Raw genomic sequence first — 17,770 nt, forward strand, 5'->3', positions numbered from 1 at the left:
GGGGTAAGAGACCGTGCCACTGATACCGTGCCACAGCAGCACAGGGCCGGGGTAAGAGACCGTGCCACTGATACCGTGCCACAGCAGTGCAGGGCCGGGGTAAGAGACCGTGCCACTGATACCGTGCCACAGCAGCGCAGGGCCGGGGTAAGAGACCGTGCCACTGATACTGTCCCACAGCAGCGCAGGGCCGGGGTAAGAGACCGTGCCACTGATACCGTGCCACAGCAGCGCAGGGCCGGGGTAAGAGACCGTGCCACTGATACCGTGCCACAGCAGCGCAGGGCCGGGGTAAGACAGTGCCACTGATACTGTGCCACAGCAGTGCAGGGCCGGGGTAAGAGACCGTGCCACTGATACCGTGCCACAGCAGCGCAGGGCCGGGGTAAGAGACCGTGCCACTGATACCGTGCCACAGCAGCGCAGGGCCGGGGTAAGAGACAGTGCCACTGATACCGTGCCACAGCAGCGCAGGGCCGGGGTAAGAGACCGTGCCACTGATACCGTGCCACAGCAGGGCCGGGGTAAGACAGTGCCACTGATATTGTGCCACAGCAGCGCAGGGCCGGGGTAAGACACCGTGCCACTGATACTGTGCCACAGCAGCGCAGGGCCGGGGTAAGAGACCGTGCCACTGATACCGTGCCACAGCAGGGCCGGGGTAAGAGACCGTGCCACTGACACCGTGCCACAGCAGCGCAGGGCCGGGGTAAGAGACCGTGCCACTGATACCGTGCCACAGCAGCGCAGGGCCGGGGTAAGAGACCGTGCCACTGATACCGTGCCACAGCAGCGCAGGGCCGGGGTAAGACACCGTGCCACTGATACCGTGCCACAGCAGCGCAGGGCCGGGGTAAGAGACCGTGCCACTGATACCGTGCCACAGCAGTGCAGGGCCGGGGTAAGAGAGTGTGCCACTGATACCGTGCCACAGCAGCACAGGGCCGGGGTAAGAGACCGTGCCACTGATACCGTGCCACAGCAGCGCAGGGCCGGGGTAAGAGACCGTGCCACTGATACCGTGCCACAGCAGCGCAGGGCCGGGGTAAGAGACCGTGCCACTGATACCGTGCCACAGCAGCGCAGGGCCGGGGTAAGAGACCGTGCCACTGATACCGTGCCACAGCAGCGCAGGGCCGGGGTAAGAGACCGTGCCACTGATACCGTGCCACAGCAGCGCAGGGCCGGGGTAAGAGACCGTGCCACTGATACGTGTCACAGCAGCACAGGGTCGGGGTAAGAGACCGTGCCACTGATACCGTGCCACAGCTGCGCAGGGCCGGGGTAAGAGACCGTGCCACTGATACCGTGCCACAGCAGCGCAGGGCCGGGGTAAGAGACCGTGCCACTGATACCGTGCCACAGCAGCGCAGGGCCGGGGTAAGACACCGTGCCACTGATACCGTGCCACAGCAGCGCAGGGCCGGGGTAAGAGACCGTGCCACAGCAGCGCAGGGCCGGGGTAAGACACCGTGCCACTGATACCGTGCCACAGCAGCGCAGGGCCGGGGTAAGAGACCGTGCCACTGATACCGTGCCACAGCAGCGCAGGGCCGGGGTAAGAGACAGTGCCACTGATACCGTGCCACAGCAGCGCAGGGCCGGGGTAAGAGACCGTGCCACTGATACCGTGCCACAGCAGCGCAGGGCCGGGGTAAGACACCGTGCCACTGATACCGTGCCACAGCAGCGCAGGGCCGGGGTAAGAGACCGTGCCACTGATACCGTGCCACAGCAGCGCAGGGTCGGGGTAAGAGACCGTGCCACTGATACCGTGCCACAGCAGCGCAGGGCCGGGGTAAGACACCGTGCCACTGATACTGTGCCACAGCAGCGCAGGGCCGGGGTAAGAGACCGTGCCACTGATACCGTGCCACAGCAGCGCAGGGCCGGGGTAAGAGACCGTGCCACTGATACCGTGCCACAGCAGCGCAGGGCCGGGGTAAGAGACCGTGCCACTGATACCGTGCCACAGCAGCGCAGGGCCGGGGTAAGAGACAGTGCCACTGATACCGTGCCACAGCAGCGCAGGGCCGGGGTAAGAGACCGTGCCACTGATACCGTGCCACAGCAGCGCAGGGCCGGGGTAAGACACCGTGCCACTGATACCGTGCCACAGCAGCGCAGGGCCGGGGTAAGAGACCGTGCCACTGATACCGTGCCACAGCAGCGCAGGGTCGGGGTAAGAGACCGTGCCACTGATACCGTGCCACAGCAGCACAGGGCCGGGGTAAGAGACCGTGCCACTGATACCGTGCCACAGCAGCGCAGGGCCGGGGTAAGAGACCGTGCCACTGATACCGTGCCACAGCAGCGCAGGGCCGGGGTAAGAGACCGTGCCACTGATACCGTGCCACAGCAGCGCAGGGCCGGGGTAAGAGACCGTGCCACTGATACCGTGCCACAGCAGCGCAGGGCCGGGGTAAGAGACCGTGCCACTGATACCGTGCCACAGCAGCGCAGGGCCGGGGTAAGAGACAGTGCCACTGATACCGTGCCACAGCAGCGCAGGGCCGGGGTAAGAGACAGTGCCACTGATACCGTGCCACAGCAGCGCAGGGCCGGGGTAAGACACCGTGCCACTGATACCGTGCCACAGCAGCGCAGGGCCGGGGTAAGAGACAGTGCCACTGACACCGTGCCACAGCAGCGCAGGGCCGGGGTAAGAGACAGTGCCACTGATACCGTGCCACAGCAGCGCAGGGCCGGGGTAAGAGACAGTGCCACTGACACCGTGCCACAGCAGCGCAGGGCCGGGGTAAGAGACAGTGCCACTGATACCGTGCCACAGCAGCGCAGGGCCGGGGTAAGAGACTGTGCCACTGATACCGTGCCACAGCAGCGCAGGGCCGGGGTAAGAGACCGTGCCACTGATACCGTGCCACAGCAGCGCAGGGCCGGGGTAAGAGACCGTGCCACTGATACCGTGCCACAGCAGGGCCGGGGTAAGAGACCGTGCCACTGACACCGTGCCACAGCAGCGCAGGGCCGGGGTAAGACACCGTGCCACTGATACTGTGCCACAGATGCACAGGGCCGGGGTAAGAGACCGTGCCACTGATACCGTGCCACAGCAGCGCAGGGCCGGGGTAAGAGACCGTGCCACTGATACTGTGCCACAGCTTCGCAGGGCCGGGGTAAGAGACCGTGCCACTGATACCGTGCCACAGCAGCGCAGGGCCGGAGTAAGAGACCGTGCCACTGATACCATGCCACAGCAGCGCAGGGCCGGGGTAAGACACCGTGCCACTGATACTGTGCCACAGCTGCACAGGGCCGGGGTAAGAGACCGTGCCACTGATACCGTGCCACAGCAGTGCAGGGCCGGGGTAAGAGACCGTGCCACTGATACCGTGCCACAGCAGCGCAGGGCCGGGGTAAGAGACCGTGCCACTGATACCGTGCCACAGCAGCGCAGGGCCGGGGTAAGAGACCGTGCCACTGATACCGTGCCACAGCAGCGCAGGGCCGGGGTAAGAGACAGTGCCACTGATACCGTGCCACAGCAGCGCAGGGCCGGGGTAAGAGACCGTGCCACTGATACCGTGCCACAGCAGCGCAGGGCCGGGGTAAGACACCGTGCCACTGATACTGTGCCACAGCTGCACAGGGCCGGGGTAAGAGACCGTGCCACTGATACCGTGCCACAGCAGCGCAGGGCCGGGGTAAGACACCGTGCCACTGATACTGTGCCCCAGCAGCGCAGGGCCGGGGTAAGAGACCGTGCCACTGATACCGTGCCACAGCAGCGCAGGGCCGGGGTAAGAGACCGTGCCACTGATACTGTGCCCCAGCAGCGCAGGGCCGGGGTAAGAGACCGTGCCACTGACACCGTGCCACAGCAGCGCAGGGCCGGGGTAAGAGACCGTGCCACTGATACCGTGCCACAGCAGCGCAGGGCCAGGGTAAGAGACCGTGCCACTGATACCGTGCCACAGCAGTGCAGGGCCGGGGTAAGAGACCGTGCCACTGATACCGTGCCACAGCAGCGCAGGGCCGGGGTAAGAGACAGTGCCACTGATACCGTGCCACAGCAGCGCAGGGCCGGGGTAAGAGACCGTGCCACTGATACCGTGCCACAGCAGCGCAGGGCCGGGGTAAGACACCGTGCCACTGATACCGTGCCACAGCAGCGCAGGGCCGGGGTAAGACACCGTGCCACTGATACTGTGCCACAGCTGCGCAGGGCCGGGGTAAGACACTGTGCCACTGATACCGTGCCACAGCAGCGCAGGGCCGGGGTAAGAGACCGTGCCACTGATACCGTGCCACAGCAGCGCAGGGCCGGAGTAAGAGACCGTGCCACTGATACCGTGCCACAGCAGTGCAGGGCCGGGGTAAGAGACCGTGCCACTGATACCGTGCCACAGCTGCGCAGGGCCGGGGTAAGACACCGTGCCACTGATACCGTGCCACAGCAGCGCAGGGCCGGGGTAAGACACCGTGCCACTGATACTGTGCCACAGCAGCGCAGGGCCGGGGTAAGAGACAGTGCCACCGACACTGTGCCACAGCAGCGCAGGGCCGGGGTAAGAGACAGTGCCACTGATACCGTGCCACAGCAGCGCAGGGCCGGGGTAAGAGACCGTGCCACTGATACCGTGCCACAGCTGCGCAGGGCCGGGGTAAGAGACCGTGCCACCGACACTGTGCCACAGCAGCGCAGGGCCGGGGTAAGAGACAGTGCCACTGATACCGTGCCACAGCAGCGCAGGGCCGGGGTAAGAGACCGTGCCACTGATACCGTGCCACAGCAGCGCAGGGCCGGGGTAAGACACCGTGCCACTGATACCGTGCCACAGCTGCGCTGGGCCGGGGTAAGAGACCGTGCCACTGATACCGTGCCACAGCAGCGCAGGGCCGGGGTAAGACACCGTGCCACTGATACCGTGCCACAGCTGCGCTGGGCCGGGGTAAGACACCGTGCCACTGATACCGTGCCACAGCAGCGCAGGGCCGGGGTAAGACACCGTGCCACTGATACCGTGCCACAGCAGCGCAGGGCCGGGGTAAGAGACCGTGCCACTGATACCGTGCCACAGCAGCGCTGGGTCGGGGTAAGAGACCGTGCCACTGATACCGTGCCACAGCAGCGCAGGGCCGGGGTAAGAGACCGTGCCACTGATACCGTGCCACAGCAGCGCAGGGCCGGGGTAAGAGACCGTGCCACTGATACCGTGCCACAGCAGCGCAGGGCCGGGGTAAGAGACCGTGCCACTGATACCGTGCCACAGCAGCGCAGGGCCGGGGTAAGAGACCGTGCCACTGATACCGTGCCACAGCAGCGCAGGGCCGGGGTAAGAGACCGTGCCACTGATACTGTGCCACAGCAGCGCAGGGTCGGGGTTGAGACCGTGCCACTGATACCGTGCCACAGCAGCGCAGGGCCGGGGTAAGACACCGTGCCACTGATACCGTGCCACAGCAGCGCAGGGCCGGGGTAAGACACCGTGCCACTGATACCGTGCCACAGCTGCGCTGGGCCGGGGTAAGACACCGTGCCACTGATACCGTGCCACAGCAGCGCTGGGTCGGGGTAAGAGACCGTGCCACTGATACCGTGCCACAGCTGCGCAGGGCCGGGGTAAGAGACCGTGCCACTGATACCGTGCCACAGCTTCGCAGGGCCGGGGTAAGAGACCGTGCCACTGATACGTGTCACAGCAGCGCAGGGTCGGGGTAAGAGACCGTGCCACTGATACGTGCCACAGCAGCGCAGGGTCGGGGTAAGAGACCGTGCCACTGTGCCACAGCAGTGCCAGGGTAAGAGACCAGCGTTATTAGAGAGAGCAGTGACCGTGCCACTGATACCATGCCACTGATCCCTGCAGGGATATATATATATATATATGTCTCATCGTTGGGGAAATCTTCTGGTTCTCATTATTTCCCCTATACTCATCATCATGCAGCATGTTCATTAGCCGTGTATAGATACTCATCATCATTATACCGCGCAGCATGGTCATTATCAGTTGTGGCAGGACAGCCTTGTGGTAGGGTCAGAAAGAATCCACAGTGTGTTTGAGGCTTTAACAAACCCTTGGGTTACAAAACAAAGTATTGTAGGCACACTGCCCCTTTAAGGCAGAACCAAATCATAAAAGCAAAAGCCTACTCCACATTTGGGAGGCTAACTAGACAGAGCAGCCTAACTATCCGACTGGCTAGCTAGGCTAGTACCAGTCCAAACACTACAAACTATAGAGTACAACATATATTCATCCCAGGAGTCTCCAGGAAATCCCTCTGCGTGGAGGTTCCACTGCTGGGTGGGGGTACCAAGCAAGCCCTGCGTATAGCAGACCTGGGGAACCGTACCAACCAGTGTCCTTCCTGGTTGGGTGAAGTCTCTCAGCTCTGGCAGACTGCAAAAGGGGTTTAAAGGCAGGCAGCAATCAGCAGTTCACTGGAACAGTCCTAGCTGATTGTCTCTGCAGAGGAGTTTAACCTCCTACATGCTGGAAAGCACACACTGCAAGTTCTCTCTAGCATACACAGCCTGTGACCCTCACCCTAATAATATCATTATACAGCGCGGCGTGGTCACTATCAGTGTATAGATACTCTGCATCATTATACAGTGCGGTGTGATCACTATCAGTGTATAGATACTCTGCATCATTATACAGTGCAGCGTGATCATTATCAGTGTATAGATACTCTGCATCATTATACAGCGCGGCGTGATCACTATCAGTGTATAGATACTCTGCATCATTATACAGCGCGGCGTGATCACTATCAGTGTATAGATACTCGGCGTTACTATACGGTGCCCTTACTGGATCACTGTTTCCCTTCCCAGCCCATGTTCTCCTGTCTGAGCCCCCTGGAGACATCGCCGGCCTGTTTCCTCTACAGCCCCCAGGGAACCCGCCACGGAACCCGCGACGGAACCCGCGACGGAACCAGCCCCCAGGGAACCCGCCACGGAACCCGCCACGGAACCTCGTGGCCATTTCAGTATCTGAACGAGGAATAGCCGTAAGCATCCCCCCCAGCGCAGGCGTGATTGCGACGCGTGAATAATCCTGCTTTCCGTATTGTAATGAATGTGTTTCTCTAATAATATAACTCTCACCAACATTCGTTATTTTAATATATATATATAAAAATGTTTGAATAATTCTATTTAATATGAAGAAATGTTGTCGTTATTACGGTAACGCCGTGTTTTAGGTAATACTCCGCGTGTTTTAGGTAATACTCCGCGTGTTTTAGGTAATACTCCAATTATTTCCACCGTTCTGTTATAACGAATAACAATAAACGCTGCTTAACATGTTATCATGCTACTGGGGGTCTCATTGCGTGCGCGGGGGATCCTTTGCTTTTATGACGTGTAAGTAGTGGTGTGTCCGAAACATTCAGACTGAATCCTGCTAATGAGACTAATTGTTTTATTGTGTATAGGATTTTGGTTATTGATCTGTCAGGTTGGGAAATAAACAGAACGATGTTATTGGTTATTGATCTGTCAGGTTGGGAAATAAACAGAACGATGTTATTGGTTATTGATCTGTCAGGTTGGGAAATAAACAGAACGATATTATTGGTTATTGATCTGTCAGGTTGGGAAATAAACAGAACGATGTTATTGGTTATTGATCTGTCAGGTTGGGAAATAAACAGAACGATATTATTGGTTATTGATCTGTCAGGTTGGGAAATAAACAGAACAATGTTATTGGTTATTGATCTGTCAGGTTGGGAAATAAACAGAACAATGTTATTGGTTATTGATCTGTCAGGTTGGGAAATAAACAGAACGATATTATTGGTTATTGATCTGTCAGGTTGGGAAATAAACAGAACGATGTTATTAGTTATTAATCTGTCAGGATGGGAAATAAACAGAACGATATTATTGTAGGTCTGTAGTAGTAGGGGGAGAGGTGGGGGGTGTAGTAGAGGGAGAGGTGAGGGTGTAGTAGAGGGGGGAGAGGTGGGGGTGTAGTAGAGGGGGGAGTGGTGGGGGGTGTAGTAGAGGGGGAGAGGTGGGGGGGTGTAGCAGAGGTGGGGGGTGTAGCAGAGGGGGGAGAGGTAGGGGGGTGTAGCAGAGGGGGGAGTGGTGGGGGGTGTAGTAGAGGGGGAGAGGTGGGGGGGTGTAGCAGAGGTGGGGGGTGTAGCAGAGGGGGGAGAGGTAGGGGGGTGTAGCAGAGGGGGGAGAGGTGGGGGGGTGTAGCAGAGGGGGGAGAGGTGGGGGGTAGCAGAGGGGGAGAGGTGGGGGTGTAGCAGAGGGGGGAGAGGTGGGGGGTGTAGCAGAGGGGGGAGAGGTGGGGGGGTGTAGCAGAGGGGGGAGAGGTGGGGGGGTGTAGCAGAGGGGAGAGGTGGGGGGGTGTAGCAGAGGGGGGAGAGGTGGGGGGGGTGTAGCAGAGGGGGAGAGGTGGGGTTGTAGCAGAGGGGGGAGAGGTGGGGTTGTAGCAGAGGGGGGAGAGGTGGGGTTGTAGCAGAGGGGGGAGAGGTGGGGTTGTAGCAGAGGGGGGAGAGGTGGGGTTGTAGCAGAGGGGGGAGAGGTGGGGTTGTAGCAGAGGGGGGAGAGGTGGGGTTGTAGCAGAGGGGGGAGAGGTGGGGTTGTAGCAGAGGGGAGAGGTGGGGTTGTAGCAGAGGGGGGAGGTGGGGTTGTAGCAGAGGGGGGAGGTGGGGGTGTAGCAGAGGGGGGAGAGGTGGGGGTGTAGCAGAGGGGGGAGAGGTGGGGGGGTGTAGTAGAGGGGGAGAGGTGGGGGGTCTAGTAGAGGGAGGAGAGGTGGGGGGTCTAGTAGAGGGAGGAGAGGTGGGGGGTGTAGTAGGTGGGGGGTGTAGTAGAGGGGGAGAGGTTGGGGGGTGTAGTAGAGGGGGAGAGGTGGGGGGTGTCGTAGAGGGGGGAGAGGTGGGGGGTGTAGTAGAGGGGGAGAGGTGGGGGGGTGTAGCAGAGGGGGGAGAGGTGGGGGGTGTAGCAGAGGGGGGAGAGGTGGGGGGTGTAGCAGAGGGGGGAGAGGTGGGGGGGTGTAGCAGAGGGGGGAGAGGTGGGGGTGTAGTAGAGGGGGGAGAGGTGGGGGTGTAGTAGAGGGGGGAGAGGTGGGGGGTGTAGTAGAGGGGGAGAGGTGGGCGGTGTAGTAGAGGGGGAGAGGTGGGCGGTGTAGTAGAGGGGGAGAGGTGGGGGGTGTAGTAGAGGGGAAGAGGTGGGGGGTGTAGTAGAGGGGAGAGGTGGGGGTGTAGTAGAGGGGAGAGGTGGGGGGTGTAGTAGAGGGGGAGAGGTGTAGTAGAGGGGGAGAGGTGGGGGGGTGTAGTAGAGGGGGAGAGGTGGGGGGTCTAGTAGAGGGAGGAGAGGTGGGGGGTCTAGTAGAGGGAGGAGAGGTGGGGGGTGTAGTAGGTGGGGGGTGTAGTAGAGGGGGAGAGGTGGGGGGTGTAGTAGAGGGGGAGAGGTGGGGGGTGTCGTAGAGGGGGGAGAGGTGGGGGGTGTAGTAGAGGGGGAGAGGTGGGGGGTGTAGCAGAGGGGGGAGAGGTGGGGGTGTAGCAGAGGGGGAGAGGTGGGGGGTGTAGCAGAGGGGGAGAGGTGGGGGGTGTAGCAGAGGGGGGAGAGGTGGGGGGGTGTAGCAGAGGGGGAGAGGTGGGGGGTGTAGCAGAGGGGGGAGAGGTGGGGGGGTGTAGCAGAGGGGGGAGAGGTGGGGTTGTAGCAGAGGGGGGAGAGGTGGGGTTGTAGCAGAGGGGGGGAGAGGTGGGGTTGTAGCAGAGGGGGGAGAGGTGGGGTTGTAGCAGAGGGGGGAGAGGTGGGGTTGTAGCAGAGGGGGGAGAGGTGGGGTTGTAGCAGAGGGGGGAGAGGTGGGGTTGTAGCAGAGGGGAGAGGTGGGGTTGTAGCAGAGGGGGAGGTGGGGTTGTAGCAGAGGGGGGAGGTGGGGGTGTAGCAGAGGGGGAGAGGTGGGGGTGTAGCAGAGGGGGGAGAGGTGGGGGTGTAGCAGAGGGGGAGAGGTGGGGGGTGTAGTAGAGGGGGGAGAGGTGGGGGTGTAGTAGAGGGGGGAGAGGTGGGGTGTAGTAGAGGGGGGAGAGGTGGGGGGTGTAGTAGAGGGGGAGAGGTGGGGGTGTAGAAGAGGGGGAGAGGTGGGGGTGTAGTAGAGGGGGAGACGTGGGGGTGTAGTAGAGGGGGAGAGGTGGGGGGTGTAGTAGAGGGGAAGAGGTGGGGGGTGTAGTAGAGGGGGAGAGGTGGGGGTGTAGTAGAGGGGGAGAGGTGGGGGTCTAGTAGAGGGAGGAGAGGTGGGGGGTCTAGTAGAGGGAGGAGAGGTGGGGGGTGTAGTAGGTGGGGGGTGTAGTAGAGGGGGAGAGGTGGGGGGTGTAGTAGAGGGGGAGAGGTGGGGGGTGTCGTAGAGGGGGGAGAGGTGGGGGTGTAGTAGAGGGGGAGAGGTGGGGGTGTAGCAGAGGGGGGAGAGGTGGGGGTGTAGCAGAGGGGGGAGTGGTGGGGGGTGTAGTAGAGGGGGGAGAGGTGGGGGGTGTAGTAGAGGGGGGAGAGGTGGGGGGTGTAGTAGAGGGGGGAGAGGTGGGGGTGTAGTAGAGGGGGAGAGGTGTAGTAGAGGGGGAGAGGTGGGGGGTGTAGTAGAGGGGGAGAGGTGGGGGGTCTAGTAGAGGGGGAGAGGTGGGGGTCTAGTAGAGGGAGGAGAGGTGGGGGGTCTAGTAGAGGGAGGAGAGGTGGGGGGTGTAGTAGGTGGGGGTGTAGTAGAGGGGGAGAGGTGGGGGGTGTAGTAGAGGGGGAGAGGTGGGGGGTGTCGTAGAGGGGGGAGAGGTGGGGGGTGTAGTAGAGGGGGAGAGGTGGGGGTGTAGCAGAGGGGGGAGAGGTGGGGTGTAGCAGAGGGGGAGTGGTGGGGGGTGTAGTAGAGGGGGGAGAGGTGGGGGGTGTAGTAGAGGGGGGAGAGGTGGGGGGTGTAGTAGAGGGGGGAGAGGTGGGGGTGTAGTAGAGGGGGGAGAGGTGGGGGTGTAGTAGAGGGGGGAGAGGTGGGGGTGTAGTAGAGGGGGGAGAGGTGGGGGTGTAGCAGAGGGGGGAGAGGTGGGGGTGTAGTAGAGGGGGGAGAGGTGGGGGGTGTAGTAGAGGGGGGAGAGGTGGGGGGTGTAGTAGAGGGGAGAGGTGGGGGGAGTAGTAGAGGGGGGAGAGGTGGGGGGTGTAGTAGAGGGGGAGAGGTGGGGGTGTAGAAGAGGGAAGGGGGAGAGATGTGGAAGTGCAGTAGAGGGGGAGGAGGGGGTGTAGTAGAGGGAATGGGGAGAGGTGGAATTAGTAGAGGGGGCAAGATGGGGGTGTAGTAGAGGGAAGGGGGAGAGACGTGGAAGTGTAATAGAGGGGGAGAGATGGGTGCAGTAGAGGGAAGGGGATAGATGTGGAAGTGTAGTAGAGGGAAGGGGAGAGATGTGGAAGAGTAGTAGAGGTGGGGTGTAGTAGAGGGAATGGGGAGAGGTGGAAGTAGTAGAGGGGAGAGGTGGGGTGCAGTAGAAGGAAAGGAGAGAGATGTGGAAGAGTAGTAGAGGGGAGAGGTGGGGTGTAGTAGAGGGAAGGGGGAGAGATGTGGAAGTGCAGTAGAGGGGAACAGGTGGGGGTGTAGTAGAGGGAAGGGGGAGAGGTGGAAGTAGTAGAGGGGGAGAGGTGGGGTGTAGTAGAAGGAAGGGGGAGAGACGTGGAAGTGTAGTAGAGGGGGAAAGAGGTGGGGTGTAGTAGAGGGAAGGGGGAGAGGTGGGGTGTAGTAGAGAGCAGGGGGATAGATGTGGAAGTGTAGTAGATGGAGAGGTGGGGGTGTAGTAGAGGAGAGGGGGAGAGATGTGGAAGTGTAGTAGATGGAGAGGTGGGGTGTAGTAGAGGAGAGGGGGAGAGATGTAGAAGTGTAGCAGATGGAGAGGTGGGGTGTAGTAGAGGAGAGGGGGAGAGATGTAGAAGTGTAGCAGATGGAGAGGTGGGGTGTAGTAGAGGAGAGGGGGAGAGATGTGGAAAAGTAGTAGATGGAGAGGTGGGGGTACTGGAGGAGAGGTGGAGAGATGTGGAAATGTAGTAGATGGAGAGGTGGGGGTGCTAGAGGAGAGGGGGAGAGATGTGGAAGTGTAGCAGATGGAGACGTGGGGGTGTAGTAGATGGAGAGGTGGGGGTACTAGAGGAGAGGGGGAGAGATGTGGAAGTGTAGCAGATGGAGACGTGGGGGTGTAGTAGAGGAGAGGTGGGGGTACTAGAGGAGAGGGGGAGAGATGTGGAAGTGTAGCAGATGGAGACGTGGGGGTGTAGTAGATGGAGAGGTGGGGGTGTAGTAGATGTGGTTGGGGTGGAGAGAGGTGGAGGTGCTAGAGGAGAGGGGGAGAGATGTGGAAGTGTAGCAGATGGAGACGTGGGGGTGTAGTAGATGGAGAGGTGGGGGTGTAGTAGATGGAGAGGTGGGGGTGCTAGAGGAGAGGGGGAGAGATGTGGAAGTGTAGTAGATGGAGAGGTGGGGGTGCTAGAGGAGAGGGGGGAGATGTGGAAGTGTAGTAGATGGAGAGGTGGGGGTGCTAGAGGAGAGGGGGGGAGATGTGGAAGTGTAGTAGATAGAGAGGTGGGGGTGCTAGAGGAGAGGGGGAGAGATGTGGAAGTGTAGTAGATGGAGAGGTGGGGTGCTAGAGGAGAGGGGGAGAGATGTGGAAGTGTAGTAGATGGAGAGGTGGGGGTGCTAGAGGAGAGGGGGGAGATGTGGAAGTGTAGTAGATGGAGAGGTGGGGTGCTAGAGGAGAGGGGGAGAGATGTGGAAGTGTAGTAGATGGAGAGGTGGGGGTGCTAGAGGAGATGGGGAGAGATGTGGAAGTGTAGTAGATGGAGAGGTGGGGGTGCTAGAGGAGAGGGGGAGAGATGTGGAAGTGTAGTAGATGGAGAGGTGGGGGTGCTAGAGGAGAGGGGGAGAGATGTGGAAGTGTAGTAGATGGAGAGGTGGGGTGCTAGAGGAGAGGGGGAGAGATGTGGAAGTGTAGTAGATGGAGAGGTGGGGGTGCTAGAGGAGAGGGGGGAGAGATGTGGAAGTGTAGTAGATGGAGAGGTGGGGGTGCTAGAGGAGAGGGGGGGAGATGTGGAAGTGTAGTAGATGGAGAGGTGGGGGTGCTAGAGGAGAGGGGGAGAGATGTGGAAGTGTAGTAGATGGAGAGGTGGGGGTGCTAGAGGAGAGGGGGAGAGATGTGGAAGTGTAGTAGATGGAGAGGTGGGGGTGCTAGAGGAGAGGGGGGAGATGTGGAAGTGTAGTAGATGGAGAGGTGGGGGTGCTAGAGGAGAGGGGGGGAGATGTGAAGTGTAGGAGATGGAGAGGTGGGGGTGCTAGAGGAGAGGGGGGGAGATGTGGAAGTGTAGGAGATGGAGAGGTGGGGGTGCTAGAGGAGAGGGGAGAGATGTGGAAGTGTAGTAGATGGAGAGGTGGGGGTGCTAGAGGAGAGGGGGGGAGATGTGGAAGTGTAGTAGATGGAGAGGTGGGGGTGCTAGAGGAGAGGGGGAGAGATGTGGAAGTGTAGTAGATGGAGAGGTGGGGGTGCTAGAGGAGAGGGGGAGAGATGTGGAAGTGTAGTAGATGGAGAGGTGGGGGTGCTAGAGGAGAGGGGGAGAGATGTGGAAGTGTAGGAGATGGAGAGGTGGGGGTGCTAGAGGAGAGGGGGGGAGATGTGGAAGTGTAGTAGATGGAGAGGTGGGGGTGCTAGAGGAGAGGGGGGAGATGTGGAAGTGTAGTAGATGGAGAGGTGGGGGTGCTAGAGGAGAGGGGGAGAGATGTGGAAGTGTAGTAGATGGAGAGGTGGGGGTGCTAGAGGAGAGGGGGAGAGATGTGGAAGTGTAGTAGATGGAGAGGTGGGGGTGCTAGAGGAGAGGGGGAGAGATGTGGAAGTGTAGTAGATGGAGAGGTGGGGGTGCTAGAGGAGAGGGGGAGAGATGTGGAAGTGTAGTAGATGGAGAGGTGGCGGTGCTAGAGGAGAGGGGGAGAGATGTGGAAGTGTAGTAGATGGAGAGGTGGGGGTGCTAGAGGAGAGGGGGAGAGATGTGGAAGTGTAGTAGATGGAGAGGTGGGGGTGCTAGAGGAGAGGGGGAGAGATGTGGAAGTGTAGTAGATGGAGAGGTGGGGGTGCTAGAGGAGAGGGGGAGAGATGTGGAAGTGTAGTAGATGGAGAGGTGGGGGTGCTAGAGGAGAGGGGGGAGAGATGTGGAAGTGTAGTAGATGGAGAGGTGGGGGTGCTAGAGGAGAGGGGGAGAGAGATGTGGAAGTGTAGTAGATGGAGAGGTGGGGGTGCTAGAGGAGAGGGGGAGAGATGTGGAAGTGTAGTAGATGGAGAGGTGGGGTGCTAGAGGAGAGGGGGAGAGATGTGGAAGTGTAGTAGATGGAGAGGTGGGGGTGCTAGAGGAGAGGGGAGAGATGTGGAAGTGTAGTAGATGGAGAGGTGGGGGTGCTAGAGGAGAGGGGGGGAGATGTGGAAGTGTAGTAGATGGAGAGGTGGGGGTGCTAGAGGAGAGGGGGGGAGATGTGGAAGTGTAGTAGATGGAGAAGTGGGGGTGTAGTAGAGGAGAGGGGGAGAGATGTGGAAGTGTAGTAGATGGAGAGGTGGGGGTGCTAGAGGAGAGGGGGAGAGATGTGGAAGTGTAGTAGATGGAGAGGTGGGGGTGTAGTAGAGGAGAGGGGGAGAGATGTGGAAGTGTAGTAGATGGAGAGGTGGGGGTGCTAGAGGAGAGGGGGAGAGATGTGGAAGTGTAGTAGATGGAGAGGTGGGGGTGCTAGAGGAGAGGGGGAGAGATGTGGAAGTGTAGTAGATGGAGAGGTGGGGGTGCTAGAGGAGAGGGGGAGAGATGTGGAAGTGTAGTAGATGGAGAGGTGGGGGTGCTAGAGGAGAGGGGGAGAGATGTGGAAGTGTAGTAGATGGAGAGGTGGGGGTGCTAGAGGAGAGGGGGGGAGATGTGGAAGTGTAGTAGATGGAGAGGTGGGGGTGCTAGAGGAGAGGGGGGGAGATGTGGAAGTGTAGTAGATGGAGAAGTGGGGGTGTAGTAGAGGAGAGGGGGAGAGATGTGGAAGTGTAGTAGATGGAGAGGTGGGGGTGCTAGAGGAGAGGGGGAGAGATGTGGAAGTGTAGTAGATGGAGAGGTGGGGGTGCTAGAGGAGAGGGGGAGAGATGTGGAAGTGTAGGAGATGGAGAGGTGGGGGTGCTAGAGGAGAGGGGGGGAGATGTGGAAGTGTAGTAGATGGAGAGGTGGGGGTGCTAGAGGAGAGGGGGAGAGATGTGGAAGTGTAGTAGATGGAGAGGTGGGGGGTGCTAGAGGAGAGGGGGAGAGATGTGGAAGTGTAGTAGATGGAGAGGTGGGGGTGCTAGAGGAGAGGGGGAGAGATGTGGAAGTGTAGTAGATGGAGAGGTGGGGGTGCTAGAGGAGAGGGGGAGAGATGTGGAAGTGTAGTAGATGGAGAGGTGGGGGTGCTAGAGGAGAGGGGGGAGATATGGAAGTGTAGTAGATGGAGAGGTGGGGGTGCTAGAGGAGAGGGGGAGAGATGTGGAAGTGTAGTAGATGGAGAGGTGGGGGTGCTAGAGGAGAGGGGGAGAGATGTGGAAGTGTAGTAGATGGAGAGGTTTGGGTGCTAGAGGAGAGGGGGGAGATGTGGAAGTGTAGTAGATGGAGAGGTGGGGTGTAGTAGAGGAGAGGGGGAGAGATGTGGAAGTGTAGTAGATGGAGAGGTGGGGGTGCTAGAGCAGAGGGGGAGAGATGTGGAAGTGTAGTAGATGGAGAGGTGGGGGTGCTAGAGGAGAGGGGGGAGAGATGTGGAAGTGTAGTAGATGGAGAGGTGGGGGTACTGGAGGAGAGGGGGGGAGATGTGGAAGTGTAGTAGATGGAGAGGTGGGGGTGCTAGAGGAGAGGGGGAGATGTGGAAGTGTAGTAGATGGAGAGGTGGGGGTGCTAGAGGAGAGGGGGGAGATGTGGAAGTGTAGGAGATGGAGAGGTGGGGGTACTAGAGGAGAGGGGGAGAGATATGGAAGTGCAGTAGATGGAGAGGTGGGGGTGTAGTAGAGGAGAGGGGGAGAGATGTGGAAGTGTAGTAGATGGAGAGGTGGGGGTGCTAGAGGAGAGGGGGAGAGATGTGGAAGTGTAGTAGATGGAGAGGTGGGGGTGCTAGAGGAGAGGGGGAGAGATGTGGAAGTGTAGGAGATGGAGAGGTGGGGGTGCTAGAGGAGAGGGGGGGAGATGTGGAAGTGTAGTAGATGGAGAGGTGGGGGTGCTAGAGGAGAGGGGGGGAGATGTGGAAGTGTAGTAGATGGAGAGGTGGGGGGTGCTAGAGGAGAGGGGGAGAGATGTGGAAGTGTAGTAGATGGAGAGGTGGGGGTGCTAGAGGAGAGGGGGAGAGATGTGGAAGTGTAGTAGATGGAGAGGTGGGGTGCTAGAGGAGAGGGGGAGAGATGTGGAAGTGTAGTAGATGGAGAGGTGGGGGTGCTAGAGGAGAGGGGGAGAGATGTGGAAGTGTAGTAGATGGAGAGGTGGGGGTGCTAGAGGAGAGGGGGAGAGATGTGGAAGTGTAGTAGATGGAGAGGTGGGGGTGCTAGAGGAGAGGGGGGGAGATGTGGAAGTGTAGTAGATGGAGAGGTGGGGTGCTAGAGGAGAGGGGGAGAGATGTGGAAGTGTAGTAGATGGAGAGGTGGGGTGCTAGAGGAGAGGGGGAGAGATGTGGAAGTGTAGTAGATGGAGAGGTGGGGGTGCTAGAGGAGAGGGGGGAGATGTGGAAGTGTAGTAGATGGAGAGGTGGGGGTGCTAGAGGAGAGGGGGGGAGATGTGGAAGTGTAGGAGATGGAGAGGTGGGGGTGCTAGAGGAGAGGGGGGGAGATGTGGAAGTGTAGGAGATGGAGAGGTGGGGTGCTAGAGGAGAGGGGGAGAGATGTGGAAGTGTAGTAGATGGAGAGGTGGGGGTGCTAGAGGAGAGGGGGGGAGATGTGGAAGTGTAGTAGATGGAGAGGTGGGGGTGCTAGAGGAGAGGGGGAGAGATGTGGAAGTGTAGTAGATGGAGAGGTGGGGGTGCTAGAGGAGAGGGGGAGAGATGTGGAAGTGTAGTAGATGGAGAGGTGGGGGTGCTAGAGGAGAGGGGGAGAGATGTGGAAGTGTAGGAGATGGAGAGGTGGGGGTGCTAGAGGAGAGGGGGGGAGATGTGGAAGTGTAGTAGATGGAGAGGTGGGGGTGCTAGAGGAGAGGGGGGGAGATGTGGAAGTGTAGTAGATGGAGAGGTGGGGGTGCTAGAGGAGAGGGGGAGAGATGTGGAAGTGTAGTAGATGGAGAGGTGGGGGTGCTAGAGGAGAGGGGGAGAGATGTGGAAGTGTAGTAGATGGAGAGGTGGGGGTGCTAGAGGAGAGGGGGAGAGATGTGGAAGTGTAGTAGATGGAGAGGTGGGGGTGCTAGAGGAGAGGGGGAGAGATGTGGAAGTGTAGTAGATGGAGAGGTGGCGGTGCTAGAGGAGAGGGGGAGAGATGTGGAAGTGTAGTAGATGGAGAGGTGGGGGTGCTAGAGGAGAGGGGGAGAGATGTGGAAGTGTAGTAGATGGAGAGGTGGGGGGTGCTAGAGGAGAGGGGGAGAGATGTGGAAGTGTAGTAGATGGAGAGGTGGGGGTGCTAGAGGAGAGGGGGAGAGATGTGGAAGTGTAGTAGATGGAGAGGTGGGGTGCTAGAGGAGAGGGGGAGAGATGTGGAAGTGTAGTAGATGGAGAGGTGGGGGTGCTAGAGGAGAGGGGGGGAGATATGGAAGTGTAGTAGATGGAGAGGTGGGGGTGCTAGAGGAGAGGGGGAGAGATGTGGAAGTGTAGTA

General features: G+C 59.8%; 1 protein-coding gene across 1 annotated transcript in view; it reads left to right on the forward strand.

The window, feature by feature from the left end:
* The window catches only part of LOC142475345 (uncharacterized), a 34,105-nt gene extending 26,817 nt beyond the window's left edge, over window positions 1-7,288 (forward strand). Inside the window, exon 7 of the mRNA XM_075581263.1 lies at window positions 6,809-7,288. Within this exon, the coding sequence (XP_075437378.1) occupies window positions 6,809-7,032 (224 nt within the window). The 3' untranslated portion in view covers window positions 7,033-7,288. The remainder of the gene's footprint in view (window positions 1-6,808) is intronic.
* The last annotated feature ends 10,482 nt before the right edge of the window (window positions 7,289-17,770 follow it).

The sequence above is a fragment of the Ascaphus truei genome, unplaced genomic scaffold (assembly GCF_040206685.1).
Source record: "Ascaphus truei isolate aAscTru1 unplaced genomic scaffold, aAscTru1.hap1 HAP1_SCAFFOLD_1178, whole genome shotgun sequence".
NCBI lineage: Eukaryota > Metazoa > Chordata > Amphibia > Anura > Ascaphidae > Ascaphus > Ascaphus truei.